This window comes from Hemibagrus wyckioides, linkage group LG23 (assembly GCF_019097595.1).
Source record: "Hemibagrus wyckioides isolate EC202008001 linkage group LG23, SWU_Hwy_1.0, whole genome shotgun sequence".
Taxonomy (NCBI): domain Eukaryota; kingdom Metazoa; phylum Chordata; class Actinopteri; order Siluriformes; family Bagridae; genus Hemibagrus; species Hemibagrus wyckioides.
The window spans coordinates 20,184,487-20,206,849 of record NC_080732.1 but is presented as its reverse complement, the minus strand read 5'-3'; the positions used below and the strand labels follow the sequence as shown (position 1 = coordinate 20,206,849).

The 22,363-nt window shown below is 44.6% G+C and overlaps 1 protein-coding gene across 7 annotated transcripts in view; it reads right to left on the bottom strand.

Moving 5' to 3' along the window:
• Positions 1-13,245, bottom strand: part of cspg5a (chondroitin sulfate proteoglycan 5a) — a 28,324-nt gene extending 15,079 nt beyond the window's left edge. For 6 of the 7 annotated variants that reach the window (XM_058376490.1, XM_058376492.1, XM_058376493.1 and 3 more), the window contains exons 1-2: positions 12,750-13,245; positions 1,433-2,312 (exon numbers count right to left, since the gene is read on the bottom strand). In XM_058376490.1, the coding sequence (XP_058232473.1) occupies positions 1,433-2,312; positions 12,750-12,828 (959 nt within the window). In that variant the 5' untranslated portion in view covers positions 12,829-13,245. The remainder of the gene's footprint in view (positions 1-1,432; positions 2,313-12,749) is intronic. The other variant, XM_058376495.1, reaches the window with a different exon arrangement.
• Positions 13,246-22,363: the final 9,118 nt, after the last annotated feature.

The window sequence follows — 22,363 nt, the reverse complement described above, 5'->3', positions numbered from 1 at the left end:
TGTGTATCTTATATTTCTGGTTCATAAAAATAGCATGCAGTTACGTTAACGCTAAACTGGTAGCTATAAACTTCTCAAGCTTGCTCTTCACATAAGCAAGGCCGAGATGCTATATATAGTAAATTAAGAACGATTGCTAACATCAGGGAGTTAGCACAACTGCAATGCTCACAAAACATGAAAGCTAACATGATTTGCATGATTGGTCACTTGTCAGAGTGACAATCAAAACATTTAAGAAGAAAAGTGATAAAGCGCATTTTCAGCTAAAGGAAGTGGAGTTTGGATCCATCTGTCCTTCAGATTTATCTCAGCATCACCTATGAGCCTTCATAACCTTACTCCATTTAAGGTCTTGTTTTTAGAGCATTGTGTCATTTATGAATTTTCTTCTGTAAGCAGGACCGGCTGCAGAGCGACGAAAACAAAGCAGCCCCATGAAGCATATCTGCAGCTCAGCCTGAACGTGACTCACGTGACTCTGAGCTAAACAGAGGAGCTCTCTCGGCTCTGGCAGCGAGGTTAAGTTTCCTAATAAAGTTTCCTTATAAAGCATCCACAAAACACTTGGAGACTTTATTCAGTCCATGACGCAGGCTCTGTCCTCCACCAAGCCCACGTCCTATAAGGAGCAGAATCTACATGAAGAACATCCCAATTCGTTGGAGAAGACCGAGACTTCTTCTCGCCTGATCCTACACATATCTTTTAAAGTTAGGAGGTTTCCTCGGTCACATGACTTCTCCACCGACACACTGCCTCCAGTCTGAAATTTCTACCAGAAAAAACATTCCAGTCCCATAAACCTGCTGTTCTGGAACCAATGATCCAGTGACATCAGGATCCAGTGGGTGGGGCAGCAGTTGAAGTTAACATCTGGCAAAAGCAAACCTAAAATTCTGTGAAGGAAATCTGATCAGGTTTCAAACCAGATGGAGTGAGTTAAGATGAGTCCACGCCCACGAGACACGAGACAACAGACATCAGACATGAGGCACAAGACATGAGACAACAGACATGAGACATGAGACAACACAAGACAGCAGACACAAGACACGAGACAGCAGACACAAGACATGAGACAACAGACACAAGAAATGAGACAACAGACACAAGACACGAGACAACGGACATGAGGCACAATACACACGGCATGAGACTGGACAGCTGCAGTGGAGATCCTCAGTGGAGAAGAGGCTCACTCAGATGACTGGACAATGCCAACAAGGTCAATGTGAACAACTACCACAACTCTATGGACATATAAAGTTGTGTATAAATGTTTTGTTTTGCGGTTGCTGTGACATGAAATGTCTGTGCTCCTGTCACTCCAGGATGTTCTCTAAATTTATCAGGAATTTATTATTCACCATCATCCAGATGCTGATCTTAGACTTAGCCATGTCTGTGCTCCTGAGTGGGTTTTTCTTACCTGCAGAAGACTCCAGTTCCTTCCAGCACGAAGCACTGACCTCCGTTGAAACAGTAATTCGGCATGGTATCGCACTGAGACTTGCAGGTTCCGTTCACGAGCACAGAACCCACGTGACACCCAGCACTGCTGCTCTTCCCCAGTTTCTTATGGTTAGTGGGTGGATCTCTTTCCTGAGCAGGGATAAAGGGGTTTGGGATGTGAGGGTGGAAGGTCCTGGGTGGAGGTGGTGGAGGTGTGGTGGTCAGATCCTCGTCATACTCTTCGGGTTTGGTGGTGTCTTCTTCTGAGGAGGGAGAGACAGTGAGGTATTCGTAATTGTTGGGCATTGCCCAAGAGGTGGGGTCGCGACCCTGAAGCTCATGGGCTGTAGGAGACGGAGGGACGAATTCATTACCACGGGATCTGGTGTCGAGGAAATCCACTGTGAGGAACTCGGTATGGGACGGGGAATGGGACGGGAATGGGGTCATTGTAGTCGGAGGCTCCCGATGGTGCAGGTCCGAGTCTTGAGTCGTGTCCAAATCTAACAGCGCATACTCCATTTTATCTTCATCCCAGTGGCTCTTAGTGGACATGCTAGGAAGATCCTTTTTTGGCACTTCGGGTAGAAGATGGTCAGTCTCTGCAGAGTCAGGGCTGAGTTTTTGGTCCTCAGTTATCGTCTCTGTAGGGGACGGTGTGGAGGTCAGAGGATTTTCATCTTCCTGAAGTCCACTTCCGAGCTCCCCTCCATCTCTGGGCTTGCGTCCAGAACGGAGGATGAGGAACATGTTGCTGACTGGTTTGGACATCTCCTCATCCAGCTTTGTTCCCTCACTTCCTGCTGCCACAGAGGTGGAGTTTGCAGACTCGGTCATGTTTCTCAGCACAGAGTTAGCTGTGGAGGTGAAGGAGGTGAAGTTAGTCGCAATCGAGGAAGGCAACTCAAATAGGTAATGAGAACAGTACAACAAATTCTCACACTCAAACAAATTCTGAGAATTAACATCATGCTCATGAGCTCATGCTGACCAGTTCCTATCAACATGTACATACAGCACTCTTTCTGCAGTATACTGACATGTAAAATAAAAGAAAAGCCTCTGTGTGTGTGTGTGTGTGTGTGTGTGCCTCAGTCTTCTCCAACAGCTTCAGCAAATTGTGAGTGTTGGAATCAGGAATGTGTCCATCTCATTCAGCTCTTTAAATTAAAAGCAGATGATAAGTGTGTGACAGCAGGAAGTTCTCCGTCTCCAGAAGGACCAAAAATGTCCAGACGTGTTTGCTCTGGGTTTCATTACAGTCCGTGAATCTGAGAGATAATATTCCAGTGACACGTCTAATAAAATGAGATCTCTGAGGTTTTTACTCCAGCGTGTCTTTTACTTTGTGTCACTCAGGCTAATTACCTCAGTGAGACGCGTATGCTAATGACCACGTTATGAGGAAAGGAGCTGTGACTAACTGGGAGAAGATAGAGGAGAAGAATAAAACCTAGCGGTAATTATTGAATGTTTTATTTACAGGATGTGAGATGAGGACTTCTCACAGCTATCGTGGTCTTCGGCCTCTTTCTAGTTTTGCAAAATGATGAATTTGGCTGATGCTATCATCAGTATCTTCAGAAAGAACATCTAATCCAAAAGAGCCGTTCACACAAGTCCAAAATATGCGATCAGTTAGACATGTCCTCAGTAAAAAAAACAAAAGGAGAAAGTCACAGAGAGAAAAAACTGGAAGATCACAGAGATTGTGTCATTCAACACCAGCATTAGACTCAGCTTAGGGGTGTGGCCTAAACCATGAAAGCTGGGGCTTGAGCATTTAAGTGATTCAGATGTTCATCACTGAGCGGTTATTTAGATGAACGTTGTTTCTGAAGCGACTGTGAAGATTTCCACACCGACCTCAAGCTAATGCTAGGCTAATGCTAATCTACACCGGTGTTAATAATTAAAGAGGCTAACTGAAGCCTGGTGATGTGGTTTATAATGTTGAGATTAAAATGTGAGCTACAGATGGTGGAGCGGATGTCCAGGCGTCTCATTTCACTCTGTCTTTTCTGGACATTTCCCATGTTCCCATCAGAGTGAAGTCCAGCAGCTCAGTAACGTGGTGCTGATTATAAATCTGGACGTTCTCTCACTAAATCAAGCCCTCAGCCGAGTCATGCTTCTTCTAGTCTTTCGAACCCACTAATGGGTTATAACAGTGATGTCACTTCCTGTACTCATGAATATTTGTTTGAAGAGTAAGCAGAGTGGATTTTAGCAGGCAGCTCAGGATCCACCATCTCACCGCTCCATCCTCGTCCAGCAAATCTCACAGAGCTGCGCACAAAGGCGTGAAAAAGCAGGGGCCTCGCTGGAGCGCTCTGTGAGGGGCGACACAAAGGCGTCATTGTACCACTGATTTCTCTCAGAGGGTCGCACTTTGATTTGTAACAGAGGCGTACCCCTAGTTCATTACACACACACACACACACACACACTGAGACCAAGCAACAATCCAGATGTCAGAGTTATGATAAACACTGATGTGCTCATTTCCCACTGTGATTCTGGTCTTCATCACAACATCGAAAGTCATGATTTCTGATTAAACCCTGATCAAGTGTGAGGGATCGATGGTGAGGGATCAAGTTTGAGGGTTTGATCACAAGGGATCGAGTGTGAGGGTCGGGTTTAATGGATCGAGTGTAAGGGTTTGATTGTAAGGAATAATGTGTAAGGAATAATGTGTAAGGGATCGATTGTAAGGGATCGAGTGTAAGGGTTCAAGTTTGAGGGATCGAGTGTAAGGGTTCAAGTTTGAGGGATCAAGTGTGAGGGATCGAGTATGAGTGTGAGGGATTGAGTGTGAGGGTTCGAGTATGAGTGTGAGGGATTGAGTGTGAGGGTTCGAGTGTACGGGTTTGAATTTGAGGGATCGAGTATGAGGGATCGAGTGTAAGGGTTTTGGATGTAAAGGTTTAAGTGTGTGAGGGATCGATTTCGAGGATCTAGTTTAAGAGATTGAGTGTAAGGGTTTGATTGTAAGGGATCAGGTGTAAGGGATCGATTGTAAGGGATCGAGTGTGAGGGTTCCAGCGTGAAGGTTTTGGATGTGAAGGTTCAAGTGTGTGAGGGATCGAGTTCGAGGATCTAGTTTAAGGGATCGAGAGTTTGATTGTGAGGGATCAAGTATAAAGGATTGATCGCAAGGGATTGAGTGTGAGGGTCGAATTTAAGTGATCGGGTGTGAGGGATTGATTGTGAGTGATCAAGTGTGAGGGATTGAGTGTGAGGGTTTGATTGTGAGAGATCGATTGTGAGAGATCGAGTGTGAGAGATCGAGTGTGAGGGATCGAGTGTGAGGGATCGAGTGTGAGGGATCGAGTGTGAGAGTTTGAGTGTGAGAGTTTGAGTGTGAGAGTTCGAGTGTGAGAGATCGAGTGTGAGAGATCGATTGAGAGAGATCGAGTGTGAGAGATCGAGTGTGAGGGATCGAGTGTGAGAGATCGAGTGTGAGGAATCGAGTGTGAGGGATCGAGTGTGAGGGATCGAGTGTCAGAGATCAAGTGTGAGAGTTGAGTGTGAGAGATCGAGTGTGAGAGATCGAGTGTGAGAGATCGAGTGTGAGGGATCGAGTGTCAGAGATCAAGTGTGAGAGTTTGAGTGTGAGGGTTTGAGTGTGAGGGTTTGAGTGTGAGAGTTTGAGTGTGAGGGTTTGAGTGTGAGAGTTGAGTGTGAGAGATTGAGTGTGAGGGATCGAGTGTCAGAGATCAAGTGTGAGAGTTGAGTGTGAGAGTTTGAGTGTGAGAGTTTGAGTGTGAGGGTTTGAGTGTGAGAGTTTGAGTGTGAGGGTTTGAGTGTGAGAGTTGAGTGTGAGAGTTTGAGTGTGAGAGTTTGAGTGTGAGAGTTTGAGTGTGAGGGATTGAGTGTGAGGGATCGAGTGTCAGAGATCAAGTGTGAGAGTTGAGTGTGAGAGTTTGAGTGTGAGAGTTTGAGTGTGAGGGTTTGAGTGTGAGGGTTTGAGTGTGAGAGATTGAGTGTGAGGGTTTGAGTGTGAGAGTTTGAGTGTGAGGGTTTGAGTGTGAGAGTTGAGTGTGAGAGTTTGAGTGTGAGGGTTCGAGTGTGAGAGTTGAGTGTGAGAGTTTGAGTGTCAGAGATTGAGTGTGAGAGTTTGAGTGTGAGAGTTGAGTGTGAGGGTTCGAGTGTGAGGGATCGAGTGTGAGGGATCGAGTGTGAGAGTTCGAGTGTGAGAGATCGAGTGTGAGAGTTTGAGTGTGAGAGTTTGAGTGTGAGGGTTTGAGTGTGAGGGTTTGAGTGTGAGAGATTGAGTGTGAGGGTTTGAGTGTGAGAGTTTGAGTGTGAGGGTTTGAGTGTGAGAGTTGAGTGTGAGAGTTTGAGTGTGAGGGTTCGAGTGTGAGAGTTGAGTGTGAGAGTTTGAGTGTCAGAGATTGAGTGTGAGGGTTCGAGTGTGAGAGTTTGAGTGTGAGAGATCGAGTGTGAGAGATCGAGTGTGAGGGATCGAGTGTGAGGGATCGAGTGTGAGAGTTCGAGTGTGAGAGATCGAGTGTGAGAGATCGAGTGTGAGGGATCGAGTGTGAGAGTTCGAGTGTGAGAGATCGATTGAGAGAGATCGAGTGTGAGGGATCGAGTGTGAGGGATCGAGTGTGAGAGTGTGAGAGTTCGAGTGTGAGAGTTTGAGTGTGAGAGTTGAGTGTGAGGGTTCGAGTGTGAGAGATCGAGTGTGAGAGTGTGAGAGTTCGAGTGTGAGAGTTTGAGTGTGAGAGTTGAGTGTGAGGGTTCGAGTGTGAGAGATCGAGTGTGAGAGATCGAGTGTGAGGGATCGAGTGTGAGAGTTCGAGTGTGAGAGTTGAGTGTGAGGGTTCGAGTGTGAGAGTTTGAGTGTGAGAGATCGAGTGTGAGAGATCGAGTGTGAGGGATCGAGTGTGAGGGATCGAGTGTCAGAGATTGAGTGTGAGAGTTTGAGTGTGAGAGTTGAGTGTGAGGGTTCGAGTGTGAGAGATCAAGTGTGAGAGATCGAGTGTGAGAGATCAAGTGTGAGAGTTGAGTGTGAGAGTTTGAGTGTGAGGGTTTGAGTGTGAGAGTTTGAGTGTGAGGGTTTGAGTGTGAGAGTTTGAGTGTGAGGGTTTGAGTGTGAGGGTTCGAGTGTGAGAGTTTGAGTGTGAGGGTTTGAGTGTGAGAGTTTGAGTGTGAGAGTTTGAGTGTGTGAGTTTGAGTGTGAGAGTTTGAGTGTGAGGGTTTGAGTGTGAGGGTTCGAGTGTGAGGGTTTGAGTGTGAGAGTTTGAGTGTGAGGGTTTGAGTGTGAGAGTTGAGTGTGAGAGTTTGAGTGTGAGGGTTTGAGTGTGAGGGTTTGAGTGTGAGGGTTCGAGTGTGAGAGTTTGAGTGTGAGGGTTTGAGTGTGAGAGTTTGAGTGTGAGAGTTTGAGTGTGACAGTTTGAGTGTGAGGGTTTGAGTGTGAGAGTTGAGTGTGAGGGTTCGAGTGTGAGGGTTTGAGTGTGAGAGTTTGAGTGTGACAGTTTGAGTGTGAGGGTTTGAGTGTGAGAGTTTGAGTGTGAGGGTTTGAGTGTGAGAGTTGAGTGTGAGAGTTTGAGTGTGAGGGTTTGAGTGTGAGAGTTTGAGTGTGAGGGTTTGAGTGTGAGAGTTTGAGTGTGAGAGTTTGAGTGTGAGAGTTTGAGTGTGAGGGTTTGAGTGTGAGAGTTTGAGTGTGAGGGTTTGAGTGTGAGAGTTTGAGTGTGAGAGATCAAGTGTGAGAGATCGAGTGTGAGAATTTGAGTGTGAGGGTTTGAGTGTGAGAGTTTGAGTGTGAGGGTTCGAGTGTGAGAGTTGAGTGTGAGAGTTGAGTGTGAGAGTTGGAGTGTGAGAGTTGGAGTGTGAGAGTTTGAGTGTGAGGGTTTGAGTGTGAGAGTTTGAGTGTGAGAGTTTGAGTGTGAGAGTTGAGTGTGAGAGTTTGAGTGTGAGGGTTTGAGTGTGAGAGTTTGAGTGTGAGGGTTTGAGTGTGAGAGTTTGAGTGTGAGGGTTTGAGTGTGAGAGTTGAGTGTGAGGGTTCGGGTGTGAGGGTTTGAGTGTGAGGGTTTGAGTGTGAGGGTTCGAGTGTGAGAGTTTGAGTGTGAGAGTTGAGTGTGAGAGTTTGAGTGTGAGGGTTTGAGTGTGAGAGTTTGAGTGTGAGGGTTTGAGTGTGAGAGTTGAGTGTGAGGGTTTGAGTGTGAGGGTTTGAGTGTGAGGGTTTGAGTGTGAGGGTTCGAGTGTGAGAGTTTGAGTGTGAGAGTTTGAGTGTCAGAGATCGAGTGTGAGGGTTCGAGTGTGAGGGTTCGAGTGTGAGGGTTCGAGTGTGAGAGTTTGAGTGTGAGAGTTTGAGTGTGAGGGTTCGAGAGTGAGGGTTCGAGTGTGAGAGTTCGAGTGTGAGGGATCGAGTGTGAGGGATCGAGTGTGAGAGATCGATTGAGAGAGATCGAGTGTGAGGGATCGAGTGTGAGAGTTCGAGTGTGAGAGATCGATTGAGAGAGATCGAGTGTGAGGGATCGAGTGTGAGGGATCGAGTGTCAGAGATCAAGTGTGAGAGTTGAGTGTGAGGGTTCGAGTGTGAGAGTTTGAGTGTGAGAGTTGAGTGTGAGAGTTTGAGTGTGAGGGTTCGAGTGTGAGAGTTTGAGTGTGAGAGTTGAGTGTGAGAGTTGAGTGTGAGAGTTTGAGTGTGAGGGTTCGAGTGTGAGAGTTTGAGTGTGAGAGTTGAGTGTGAGAGTTTGAGTGTGAGGGTTCGAGTGTGAGAGTTTGAGTGTGAGAGATCGAGTGTGAGAGTTTGAGTGTGAGGGATCGAGTGTCAGAGATCAAGTGTGAGAGTTGAGTGTGAGAGTTTGAGTGTGAGGGTTTGAGTGTGAGAGTTTGAGTGTGAGGGTTCGAGTGTGAGGGTTCGAGTGTGAGAGTTTGAGTGTGAGAGTTTGAGTGTGAGGGTTCGAGTGTGAGGGTTCGAGTGTGAGAGTTTGAGTGTGAGAGTTGAGTGTGAGAGTTTGAGTGTGAGGGTTCGAGTGTGAGGGTTCAAGTGTGAGAGTTTGAGTGTGAGAGTTTGAGTGTGAGAGTTGAGTGTGAGGGTTCGAGTGTGAGGGTTCGAGTGTGAGGGTTCGAGTGTGAGAGTTTGAGTGTGAGAGTTTGAGTGTGAGGGTTCGAGTGTGAGGGTTTGAGTGTGAGGGTTCGAGTGTGAGAGTTGAGTGTGAGAGTTGAGTGTGAGGGTTTGAGTGTGAGAGTTTGAGTGTGAGGGTTCGAGTGTGAGGGTTCGAGTGTGAGAGTTTGAGTGTGAGAGTTTGAGTGTGAGGGTTCGAGTGTGAGGGTTTGAGTGTGAGGGTTCGAGTGTGAGAGTTGAGTGTGAGAGTTGAGTGTGAGAGTTGAGTGTGAGGGTTCGAGTGTGAGAGTTTGAGTGTGAGAGTTTGAGTGTGAGAGTTGAGTGTGAGGGTTCGAAACTCAACACTAAAATGTTACTGTGATGTGACAAAATAACAGCAGTTTCTTAAGTGACAGGACAGTACCAGGGGGCGGAGCTTTGATGAAGTGAAGTAGGCAGGCTTTGGAGAACAGTGCTTAATTTTATTATATGATTATGACAGTGAAGGAGAGTCAGAAATAAAGATGGTGGAAATAATGATGTTTTGTTTCTCTGGATCAGGAATATTTCCTGGTGTACCTGAAGGAACGCTGTAGGAGGCGCTGGTGAGCGTGATGAGTATGGGTTGCTAGCAGGCTGTAAACGCTAGTTAGTGTAATTCTTCATGTGAACTCCAGTGCATGTGTGTGTTCTTGTCAGTGGTGTATGAATGTTCCAGTTCAGATTGAATAAGACAGGATTTCTGAAGTTCTAACAGATGTCTAAAGAACCGTTTCACTCGGAAACAAGGAGTCAGGAACGCTCGCTAAACACCTGAACACCTGAACACTGCCTGAGTCTGAACAAAATTTCCAGAATAATATAGAAGTTCCTCAGTAAAACAGAGACATGTGAGGACTCCTACAAAGCATTAGCTTTGCTCCAGACGCCATCACACACGCTCCTCAGGGTTCCTCAGGGTTCCTCAGCTGTAGCTTCAGAGTGCTTAGCTTCAGAATAACAAGCTGTCTTCTACATGGAAACTTTTTCTGAAATCAGAGTTTTGTACAATTAACCTGTTAACCTCAACAACACTGAAACTGCTCCAAAATTACAGCTCTGTACACACACACAGTGTATGAAAAAATCTTAATTAATCTTGTGTGTGTGTGTGTGTGTGTGTGTGTGAATAGTCGCATTCTCATCTTCGCCTCACTGATCAACAGGTGCTGCGCTAGAGAAATGTGTTGCCATGGGAACTGGCTCAGGGTGAGTATGGATGAGGAGGCACAGACACACACACACACACACACTAGATGGACAGAATAATGAAATGAGTGTTGGAGAGTTCACTTGAACACACACACACACACACATTATACACAGTATATATTTAAAGGTAAAGGCTAAAGGTAAATTAAGCCCCGCCCTTTAGTATTCTGCAGAAAGCCACACCCTCATAACCCATTCCACCTCCAGAACCATTTCCTAGGCCTGAGTTTGTCCAGGTCATGATAAACACATCTTTTTACAGCACACACGACTTCATCAGTGTCATGTTCCTTCATGTTCTTTCTGCGGCAGAGACGCGTCCAAAACCAAAAGCCAGTGACACTGAAACGAGCGTTTCCATAGCAACACGCCAAAAACTCGCACCGACGATTGCTAACTGTTCACTAAAGCGCTAGTAGATTCTTCCAGATGTGCTCCTCTGGCCTGAAGCCCTCACACTGACTCAGAATCAGTGCTGTCAGTGCATCTCTTTAAGCCAGTGAGTGTGTGTGTGAGCTTCAAGAGAACAAACCAGATGCTAAGCAGGTTCCAAAACATCTGTAGAAGACAGACAGGTGAAATGGGTGAGACAGGTGAGATGGTCAGCAGCACAAGATCTGCATTTCATCACTGGTGTCAATGTCACAGTCTTTCATTATTATCTGGACATCTAGAAATCTGCACACTGACATGTGACTACACAAAATACACAAAAATATAAACTTTTAGTATACACAACTACACAAAATACACAACTACACAAAATATACAAAAATACTAAAAAACTATATCTCTATTCAAGATGAAGACAGAAATGATCTGCTGACATCATCAGAAGCACATGATGATTTCATTTTAGTTTCATTTATCACTCATTAATAAACCTTAATAAGCTTTCGTTTAAATCTCTTTTATTTCACGAGCACGTCGACTGGAAGACAATAAACACGCGAGACAAAAGGATTTGACTGAAAAAACGTCGAAAAAAGGCCTTCACACCGACAGCACTGAGCATCCTCTTCTCTTTTGTCTCCATCAAAAAGCGCCGAACAAAGGACTGAACCACTGCGGAGAGTGGGGGGGGGGGCTCTGCTTAAACATTTCCCACGAATAAAACACGGGCACGCGTGGATAAGGTGTGATTAAAGTTAAATTCGAGGAGGTTTTGGTGTCATTTCACCTCGAAGACCACGCGAATTTATTCCTGATAAGAACCGGAGCGTTTCCCTCAGATCGGTCATTATCACCGCCCATACCGAGAGAGCCGCGGCGCTCGGTTGCCGTGGAAACGGACCGACGAAGGGAGGGGGAAGGGAAGAGACGTACTCTCATTGGTCCACTAACCGCACGAGCGCCTAATGTTCTGTTCTGGCGCGTGGTCTGTTTAGAGCGGTGTGCACGCGAGCTCAGAGTGGGGTTAGAACCAGTCGGGTGTGACGTCATCGTCGGTTTCGTTAGCTTCATGCACTAGGTAGCTGACTGTGAACATTTCAACAAAATGTGTACACATATAACGCAGAACCCTGTATCTCTGCAGAACCCCATTAATTATGCAGCCTTGTGTTTATACAACTGAGCAACTGAGGGTTAAGGGCCTTTCTCAGGGGCCCAGCACTGGCAGCTTGGTGGACCTGGGCTTTGAACTTACAACCTTCCACCTATCAAGTGCACAAGTTCTGCCATTTTCTAGACTGCTTGAAAACGAAGCCCACTCCTGATAACCCACAATACATTGCATCAGGTTGATGCAAAAAAACGACATCATGCAACTGCTAGACCTGGCACTGTGGTACCCTTGTATTCAGTTGTTTTTGTGATCCCGCTTTTTACTCTCGGTTCTCCTGAAGACCCCACGCCCCACCCCCCCACACACACACTGAACAGAACAGGGAGTTATCTGCTCGGTTCCGCTCTCACTCCCACAATCCTCTGCACCGGGTTTTCTCCGGAATGGGATGTGGAATAAAGGCTTGGCTTCACTGCAGTGGGAATGTGCCACAGTGCCACAGGGAACCATTTTGTGAGCAGGAGAGCTCTAAAGTTCTAAAGCAGACATGCAGGTGGGTTCTGTAAAATTCATCAAAAGTCACTTGAGTCATTAAAACGATATGCTAATGACCAAAAAAAACACCCAAAGAAATAAAACAGAAAGGCATTGTGGGTCTGGAGCTCAGTGTGAAAAAAACAAAAAACACGGCTCGTCTCGAAGAACAGAAACAGCTGGAGCTTCAGCTCGACAGAAACTGCAGTTCTAGAACACAAATAAGAATCTAGAGCACAGACAACAGAACACAGAATGCGCTGGCATTCTGAACACACACACACACACACATTTTAGAACACAACGGAGCTTCTAGAACACGAAGGCGTTGGGATCTAGAGCCCATGGAACACAGCAGTGGAGGGCAGTGTGAGGGAGAAGATGTCCAGGCTGCTGGACAAGCTGGACGGTGTGTCGGAATGTGAGAAAGTGGCGCTTTGTGCAGGGCTCCATTAGGTTTCACTCTCCATCCCTCCCTCCATCCCTCCCTCCGCTCCTCTGAATATCTGATCTGCAACAGAACCCTGGACTCATGATTAATTGTCGATAATCTCTTTAGTCGAGGCGCGTGAAATGGCGGTGAAACTGGAACTCTGCATTAAGACGCACGCGCTGTTAACAGGAGAATCCCGGTAAAGCCGTCGCGCGCTGTAACAGCTGCAGTGTCATGCTCATGATTTGAGTTCATCCTGGTTTCTGGATGTCTGGTTCTCCTCCTCATGTCCACTCTGAGTGTAAATGAGCAGCGCTTCATTAGCATTCCTCCTGACCGACTGTCCTGCTTTCCAGCGCGGGTTCTAGGTCACTGTCTCACGCCCTGCGTGTCTCACACTCTGTGTGTCTCACGCCCTGCGTGTCTCACGTCAAGTGCATGCCAGATCATATTAGCAGTTTGGATTTGGGAAGTAAAAAGAAGGAAAGAGAGAGAGAGAGATTTCTTACCCTGTGCGTCCAGTGGGATGAGCAGCAGCGCGAGCAGCGCAGACATGACAGAGATCCAGCACCCTGAACAGAACCCCATCTTCCTCTTGATCCACGCACTTCTGCCTTTTAATTAAAACTCTTCTGTAATATAACACGGTATTTATCTTCTGTTCTCCCCCCGGTCGATGTGAAGGTTCTGTGTGCGCGCGCTGGTCCACTCACTCTATGTTCTGTCCTCCGCTCTGTGCGTCTTCATTTCTTCTCTCTCAGCTTCTTCTTCTTCTCCTCTTCTCCTACTTTCGCTCCTCCTTAATTAACACTGTGATGGTATTTGCCGCGTTATTACCGTTTCCATCGCCGCACCGATAAGTCCTCGTGCAAGAAGGAGAAAAAAACAGTGTGAGTTCTCCCACGCGCGTACACGGCCACGGCCACGAGCACGGCGCAACCGCTGGATCTTCAACACAGAACCCACGCGTGCGCGCCTTTACCTCCAGCTTATAGGGTGTGTGTGTGTGTGTGTGCTCCCACGCCCCCCCCCACCCCATTTCCCCCACGGGCGGAGTTTTGGCAGCACGCGGATGTAAACACATGACATAATCAACATCATCATGAAAACATGCGATCTTTATTTATTTATTTAAAATTGTTTAACATTTAATTTTACTTGTTTAGTATTATTAATTATTTATTCACATTTATTTTGTTTATTTATCTGTGTATAAATCTATCTGCCTATTTATTTGTTAACTTGTATGTGTTTATTTTTAGATATATACTGGACACACTGAAGTTAATAAAGATCTCTCAAGTTCCACTCTGAGAGTTAGTTTAGGACTATTGATGATGTTGTTGTTGATGTTGTAAGGCTGTGAGTTTGGGGTAAAGTTCCAGCACAGATCCTACACATGGAGAACTCTGGGTCCTGTGCAGCTCAGGGTTCTGCAGCTCTAACTGAAGTGTATGTGTTTAGAGGGAAAACACTGAAGCGTGCAGGAGCAGATAGGTGGTTCTCCAGGACAGGTGGCTCTCCAGGTGGTTCTCCAGGACAGGTGTTAAGAACCTGTAAGGAAGCTGCACCATTACAGTGTAAATGCTCTGTAGATGTTGAGCTTGGTGTTGTGTGTTTCTCTCAACATCACACTTGTTTCCTTTGTTTACAAAATTCTGTTTGTAATAAAAAGCATTTCCGCTTAATCTGTGCCACATGGTCCAAAGTGAACATCTGGGTTTGGATTTTACGATTCATTAAAGGAGGAGCAGAAGAACACAGAGGATAACAAGGAGAGGTTGAGGCAGTGGGTTCTCGAGAACGAGTTGTTAAAGTGAAGGAGAAACACACTAATGGATGAAGTTGAGAAGGTGGGGGTTAAAAGGTGTGAGATTCACTCATCTGCTGAATGAGATGGAGGAGATGGTGGAGGAGAAGGTGGAGGAGGTGTTAGTGTTGGTGTTGAATGAGATGGAGGACAAGGTGGAGGAGGTATTAGTGTTGGTGCTGAATGAGATGGAGGAGATGGTGGAGGTGTGTGTGTTGGTGTTGGGGGTCAGTGTCATTCCTCCACACAGTGGCATTGTGAGACAGAGAAAGAAACTCAACGGGTGATTTAACACGTTCTTTTGTGAGTGGGCAGGAGTGTGTGTGTGTGTGTGTGTGTGTGTGTGGACAAGAAAAATGACCTTGCTGTGAATGAAAACAGATGGAGAGTGCAGTGAGGCTGTGAACAGTGCAGAAAGTTGATCACACACATCACTGAGAGAATCTTCACATCATCACTCTCTGATTCAGGTGATGATGAATTCTCTAAAACTGCAGCACTCATGGAGTGTGAACATCACAGCTGGACATTACTGCAGCACTGTTCATCTGGTGAAGATTTCTGTGAGGTGAAGTGTGTGTGTGTGTGTGAGATAGAGAGAGTTAATCAGCTTCTCCAGGTTAATTTAATGTGAAGTGAAAGTAAAGCATCTTGTTAGCAGAGCTAAAAATAAATCACACAGAGACTCATTAAAAATGAATAAATACAGCTGTGAGTGGGAAAGGTTAGAGTGTTGAGACACACACACACACACACACACCACACAGAGAGCACAGCTCCAGCCTGATGTTCTGTCAATCAGAGCAGAAATAAATCACTAGATGGTCCGGACAGTCCTGTCTCATCTCTCTGGAACCTCTGTCTCATCTCCCTGGAACCTCAGAAGGTTCTCCTTAAATGTTCTCTTGAGTGTCATATATATATATATACTGTGTAATAGATATATTGTAATCTAGCCATGGGGTCACAGTCCAGTGACTTCTGTGCCGGTCCCAAGCCTGGATAAATAGAGAGGGTTGCGTCAGGAAGGGCATCCGGTGTAAAACATTGCCAAATTTAACCATGCGAATCGTCAGTACTCTAAATTTCATACCGGATCGGTCGAGGCCCGGGTTAACAACGACCACCATCGGCGCCGATGACCTACAGGGCGCTGGTGGAAATTGGGCTACTGTTGGTGGAAGAAGTAGAGGAGGGAGGACAGTGTGCAGACAGAGAGAGAAGAGGAAAGGTAAGAGTGTAGAACTGAGAATAGGAACTCTGAATGTTGGTACTATGACAGGGAAAGGTAGAGAGCTGGCTGATATGATGGAGAGAAGGAAGGTGGATATACTGTGTGTACAGGAGACCAGGGGGAAGGGGAGCAAGGCTCGTAGTATAGGAGCAGGATTCAAGCTGTTTTATTATGGGGTGGATAGTAAGAGAAATGGGGTAGGTGTGGTCCTGAAGGAGGAGTTTGTGAGGAATGTTCTGGAGGTGATGAGAGTGTCAGACAGGGTGATGAGTCTGAAGTTAGAGATTGAAGGGGTGATGTTGAATGTTGTTAGTGGTTATGCCCCACAGGTAGGTTGTGAGTTAGAGGAGAAAGAGAGATTCTGGAGTGAATTAGATGAGGTGATAGAGAGTATTCCCACGGGGGAGAGAGTGGTGATAGGAGCAGATTTTAATGGACATGTTGGTGAGGGGAACACAGGTGATGAGGAGGTGATGGGCAAGTTTGGAGTTAAGGAAAGGAACCTTGAAGGACAGATGGTAGTGGACTTTGCTAGGAGGATGGACATGGCTGTCCAGTGGTTAACACTTATTTTCAGAAGCGGGAGGAGCATAGAGTGACTTACAAGAGTGGAGGTAGGAGCACACAGGTAGACTACATCCTATGTAGAAGAGGCAATCTGAAAGAGATTAGTGACTGTAAAGTGGTAGTGGGAGAGAGTGTAGCCAGACAGCATAGGATGGTGGTGTGTAGGATGAATTTGATGGTCTGTAAGAAGAGGTCAAAGATAGAGATGGAGAAGAAAACCAAGTGGTGGAAGCTGAAAAAGGAGGAATGTTGTGAGGAATTGAGACAGAAGTCGAGGCAGGCTCTGGGTGGTCAGGTAGTGCTGCCAGATGACTGGGAAACTACAGCAGAAGTGATCAGGGAGACAGGAAGAAAGGTGCTGGGTGTTTCATCTGGAAGGAGGAAAGAAGATAAGGAGACTTGGTGGTGGAATGAGGAAGTTCAGGATAGTATTCAGAGGAAGAAGTTAGCCAAGAAGAAGTGGGACATGGACAGGACTGAAGAGAATAGACAGGAATACAAGGAGTTACAGCACAGAGTGAAGAGGGAGGTGTCTAAGGCCAAGCAGAAGGCGTATGATGAGTTGTACACTCATGAGGTTAGACACTAGAGATGGAGAGAAGGACTTGTACAGGTTAGCTAGGCAGAGGGATCGAGATGGGAAGGATGTGCAGCAAGTTAGAGTTATTAAGGATAGAGATGGAAAGGTGCTCACAAGTGAGGAGAGTGTACAGAGGAGATGGAAGGAGAACTTTGATGGAGAAGTATAGGGATGGTCAGAGAGAGCTGCACTGTGTGTTTGTAGACTTGGAGAAAGCGTATGACAGGGTGCCAAGAGAAGAGCTGTGGTACTGTATGAGGAAGTCAGGAGTAGCAGAGAAGTATGTCAGAGTGGTGCAGGACATGTATGAGAGGAGCAGGACAGTGGTGAGGTGTGCTGTAGGGCAGACAGAGGAGTTCAGAGTGGAGGTGGGACTGCATCAGGGATCGGCTCTGAGCCCCTTCCTGTTTGCTATGGTGATGGACCAGTTGTCAGAGGAGGTCAGACAGGAGACTCCTTGGACAATGATGTTTGCAGATGACATTGTGATCTGTAATGAGAGCAGGGAGCAGGTGGAGGAAAACCTGGAGAGGTGGAGGTTTGTGCTGGAGAGAAGAGGAATGAAGAAGGTACAGGAGTTTAAGTACTTGGGGTCAACAGTCCAGAGTAATGGAGAGTGTGGGAAAGAGGTAAAGAAGCGAGTGCAGGCAGGTTGGAATGGGTGGAGAAAGGTGTCAGGAGTTCTGTGTGATAGAAAAATTTCAGCAAGAATCAAGGGGAAGGTGATACAGGACAGTGGTGAGACCGGCCATGCTGTATGGTTTAGAGACAGTGTCACTGAGACAGAGACAGGAGTCAGAGCTGGAGGGAGCAGAGCTGAAGATGTTGAGGTTCTCTTTGGGAGTGACACGGTTGGACAGGATTAGGAACGAGTACATCAGAGGGACAGCCATGTTGGACGTTTGGGGGACAAAGTTAGAGAGGCCAGGTTAAGATGGTTTGGACATGTCCAGAGGAGGGAGAGTGAGCATATTGGTAGGAGAATGTTGGACATGGAGCTGCCAGGCAGGAGGAAAAGAGGAAGGACAAAGAGGAGGTATATGGATGTAATAAATGAGGATATGAAGCTAGTGGGTGTGTTGAGGATGCAGAAGATAGGGATAGGGTGTGTGTGTGTGAATGTGTATGATAAATGTGTGTGTGTGTGTGTGAATGTGTATGATAAATGTGTGTGTGTGTGTGAATGTGTATGATAAATATGAGTGTGTGTGAATGTGTATGATAAATGTGTGTGTGTGTGTGAATGTGTATGATACGTGTGTGTGTGTGATGTGTGACTGTGAATGTGTATGATAAATGTGAGTGTGTGTGTGTGTGAATGTGTATGATAAATGTGTGTGTGTGTGTGTGAATGTGTATGATAAATGTGAGTGTGTGTGTGAATGTGATAAATGTGAGTGTGTGTGTGTGTGTATGTGTATGATAAATGTGACTGTGTGTGTGTGTGTGTGTGTGTGTATGATAAATGTGAGTGTGTGTGTGTGTGAATGTGTATGATAAATGTGTGTGTGTGTGTGTGTGTGTGTATGATAAATGTGAGTGTGTGTGTGAATGTGTATGATAAATGTGAGTGTGTGTGTGAATGTGTATGATAAATGTGAGTGTGTGTGTGTGTGTGTGTGAATGTGTATGATAAATGTGAGTGTGTGTGTGTGTGAATGTGTATGATAAATGTGAGTGTGTGTGTGTGAATGTGTATGATAAATGTGAGTGTGTGTGTGAATGTGATAAATGTGAGTGTGTGTGTGTGTGTATGTGTATGATAAATGTGACTGTGTGTGTGTGTGTGTGTGTGTGTATGATAAATGTGAGTGTGTGTGTGTGTGAATGTGTATGATAAATGTGTGTGTGTGTGTGTGTGTGTGTATGATAAATGTGAGTGTGTGTGTGAATGTGTATGATAAATGTGAGTGTGTGTGTGAATGTGTATGATAAATGTGAGTGTGTGTGTGTGTGTGTGTGAATGTGTATGATAAATGTGAGTGTGTGTGTGTGTGAATGTGTATGATAAATGTGAGTGTGTGTGTGTGTGTGTGTGTGTGTGAATGTGTATGATAAATGTGAGTGTGTGTGTGTGTGTATGTGTATGATAAATGTGACTGTGTGTGTGTGTGTGTGTGTGTATGATAAATGTGAGTGTGTGTGTGAATGTGTATGATAAATGTGTGTGTGTGTGTGTGTATGATAAATGTGAGTGTGTGTGTGAATGTGTATGATAAATGTGAGTGTGTGTGTGAATGTGTATGATAAATGTGAGTGTGTGTGTGTGTGTGTGTGTGTGAATGTGTATGATAAATGTGAGTGTGTGTGTGTGTGTGTGTGTGTGAATGTGTATGATAAATGTGAGTGTGTGTGTGTGTGTGTGTGTGTGAATGTGTATGATAAATGTGAGTGTGTGTGTGTGTGTGTGAATGTGAATGATAAATGTGAGTGTGTGTGTGTGTGTGTGTGTATGATAAATGTGAGTGTGTGTGTGAATGTGTATGATAAATGTGAGTGTGTGTGAGTGTGTGTGTGTGAATGTGTATGATAAATGTGAGTGTGTGTGTGTGTGAATGTGTATGATAAATGTGAGTGTGTGTGTGTGTGTGTGAATGTGTATGATAAATGTGAGTGTGTGTGTGAATGTGTGTGTGAATGTGTATGATAAATGTGAGTGTGTGTGTGTGTGTGTATGATAAATGTGAGTGTGTGTGTGAATGTGTATGATAAATGTGAGTGTGTGTGTGTGTGTGTGTGTGAATGTGAATGATAAATGTGAGTGTGTGTGTGTGTGTGTGTATGATAAATGTGAGTGTGTGTGTGTGTGTGTGTGAATGTGTATGATAAATGTGAGTGTGTGTGTTTGTGTGTGTGAATGTGTATGATAAATGTGAGTGTGTGTGTGTCTGTGTGTGAATGTGTGTGTGAATGTGTATGATAAATGTGAGTGTGTGTGTGTGTGTGTGTGAATGTGTATGATAAATGTGAGTGTGTGTGTGTGTGTGTGTGAATGTGTATGATAAATGTGAGTGTGTGTGTGTGTGTGTGTGTGTATGATAAATGTGAGTGTGTGTGTGTGTGTGTCTGTGAATGTGTATGATAAATGTGTGTGTGTGTGTGTGTGTGTGAATGTGTATGATAAATGTGAGTGTGTGTGTGTGAATGTGTATGATAAATGTGAGTGTGTGTGTGTGAATGTGTATGATAAATGTGAGTGTGTGTGTGTGTGTGAATGTGTATGATAAATGTGAGTGTGTGTGTGTGTGTGTGTGAATGTGTATGATAAATGTGAGTGTGTGTGTGTGTGTGTGTGTGAATGTGTATGATAAATGTGAGTGTGTGTGTGTGAATGTGTATGATAAATGTGTGTGTGTGTGTGTGTGAATGTGTATGATAAATGTGAGTGTGTGTGTGTGTGTGAATGTGTATGATAAATGTGAGTGTGTGTGTGTGAATGTGTATGATAAATGTGAGTGTGTGTGTGTGTGTGTGTGAATGTGTATAATAAATGTGTGTGTGTGTGTGTGTGTGTGTGAATGTGTATGATAAATGTGAGTGTGTGTGTGTCTGTGAATGTGTATGATAAATGTGTGTGTGTGTGTGTGTGTGTGTGTGAATGTGTATGATAAATGTGAGTGTGTGTGTGTGAATGTGTATGATAAATGTGAGTGTGTGTGTGTGAATGTGTATGATAAATGTGAGTGTGTGTGTGTGTGTGAATGTGTATGATAAATGTGAGTGTGTGTGTGTGTGTGTGTGAATGTGTATGATAAATGTGAGTGTGTGTGTGTGTGTGTGTGTGAATGTGTATGATAAATGTGAGTGTGTGTGTGTGAATGTGTATGATAAATGTGTGTGTGTGTGTGTGTGAATGTGTATGATAAATGTGAGTGTGTGTGTGTGAATGTGTATGATAAATGTGAGTGTGTGTGTGTGTGAATGTGTATGATAAATGTGAGTGTGTGTGTGTGTGAATGTGTATGATAAATGTGAGTGTGTGTGTGTGAATGTGTATGATAAATGTGAGTGTGTGTGTGTGTGTGAATGTGTATGATAAATGTGAGTGTGTGTGTGTGAATGTGTATGATAAATGTGAGTGTGTGTGTGTGTGTGTGTGTGAATGTGTATGATAAATGTGAGTGTGTGTGTGTGAATGTGTATGATAAATGTGAGTGTGTGTGTGTGTGTGAATGTGTTTGATAAATGTGAGTGTGTGTGTGTGAATGTGTATGATAAATGTGTGTGTGTGTGTGTGTGTGTGAATGTGTTTGATAAATGTGAGTGTGTGTGTGTGTGTGAATGTGTATGATAAATGTGAGTGTGTGTGTGTGTGTGAATGTGTATGATAAATGTGTGTGTGTGTGTGTGAATGTGTATGATAAATGTGAGTGTGTGTGTGTGAATGTGTATGATAAATGTGAGTGTGTGTGTGTGTGTGAATGTGTATGATAAATGTGAGTGTGTGTGTGTGTGTGAATGTGTATGATAAATGTGAGTGTGTGTGTGTGTGTGAATGTGTATGATAAATGTGAGTGTGTGTGTGTGAATGTGTATGATAAATGTGAGTGTGTGTGTGTGTGTGTGTGAATGTGTATGATAAATGTGAGTGTGTGTGTGTGTGTGTGTGAATGTGTATAATAAATGTGAGTGTGTGTGTGTGAATGTGTATGATAAATGTGAGTGTGTGTGTGTGAATGTGTATGATAAATGTGAGTGTGTGTGTGTGTGTGTGTGAATGTGTATGATAAATGTGAGTGTGTGTGTGTGAATGTGTATGATAAATGTGTGTGTGTGTGTGTGTGAATGTGTATGATAAATGTGAGTGTGTGTGTGTGTGTGTGAATGTGTATGATAAATGTGAGTGTGTGTGTGTGTGTGTGAATGTGTATGATAAATGTGAGTGTGTGTGTGTGAATGTGTATGATAAATGTGAGTGTGTGTGTGTGTGTGAATGTGTATGATAAATGTGTGTGTGTGTGTGTGTGAATGTGTATGATAAATGTGTGTGTGTGTGTGTGTGTGAATGTGTATGATAAATGTGTGTGTGTGTGTGTGTGAATGTGTATGATAAATGTGAGTGTGTGTGTGTGTGTGTGAATGTGTATGATAAATGTGAGTGTGTGTGTGTGTGTGTGTGTGAATGTGTATGATAAATGTGAGTGTGTGTGTGTGTGTGTGTGTGTGTGAATGTGTATGATAAATGTGAGTGTGTGTGTGTGTGTGTGTGTGTGTGAATGTGTATGATAAATGTGAGTGTGTGTGTGTGTGTGAATGTGTATGATAAATGTGAGTGTGTGTGTGTCTGTGAATGTGTATGATAAATGTGTGTGTGTGTGTGTGTGTGTGTGTGTGTGTGTGTGTGTGTGAATGTGTATGATAAATGTGAGTGTGTGTGTGTGTGTGTGTGTGTGTGAATGTGTATGATAAATGTGAGTGTGTGTGTGTGAATGTGTATGATAAATGTGAGTGTGTGTGTGTGTGTGAATGTGTATGATAAATGTGAGTGTGTGTGTGTGTGTGAATGTGTATGATAAATGTGAGTGTGTGTGTGTGTGTGAATGTGTATGATAAATGTGAGTGTGTGTGTGTGAATGTGTATGATAAATGTGAGTGTGTGTGTGTGTGTGAATGTGTATGATAAATGTGAGTGTGTGTGTGTGAATGTGTATGATAAATGTGAGTGTGTGTGTGTGAATGTGTATGATAAATGTGAGTGTGTGTGTGTGTGTGTGTGAATGTGTATGATAAATGTGAGTGTGTGTGTGTGAATGTGTATGATAAATGTGAGTGTGTGTGTGTGAATGTGTATGATAAATGTGAGTGTGTGTGTGTGTGTGTGTGAATGTGTATGATAAATGTGAGTGTGTGTGTGTGTGTGTGTGTGAATGTGTATGATAAATGTGAGTGTGTGTGTGTGAATGTGTATGATAAATGTGAGTGTGTGTGTGTG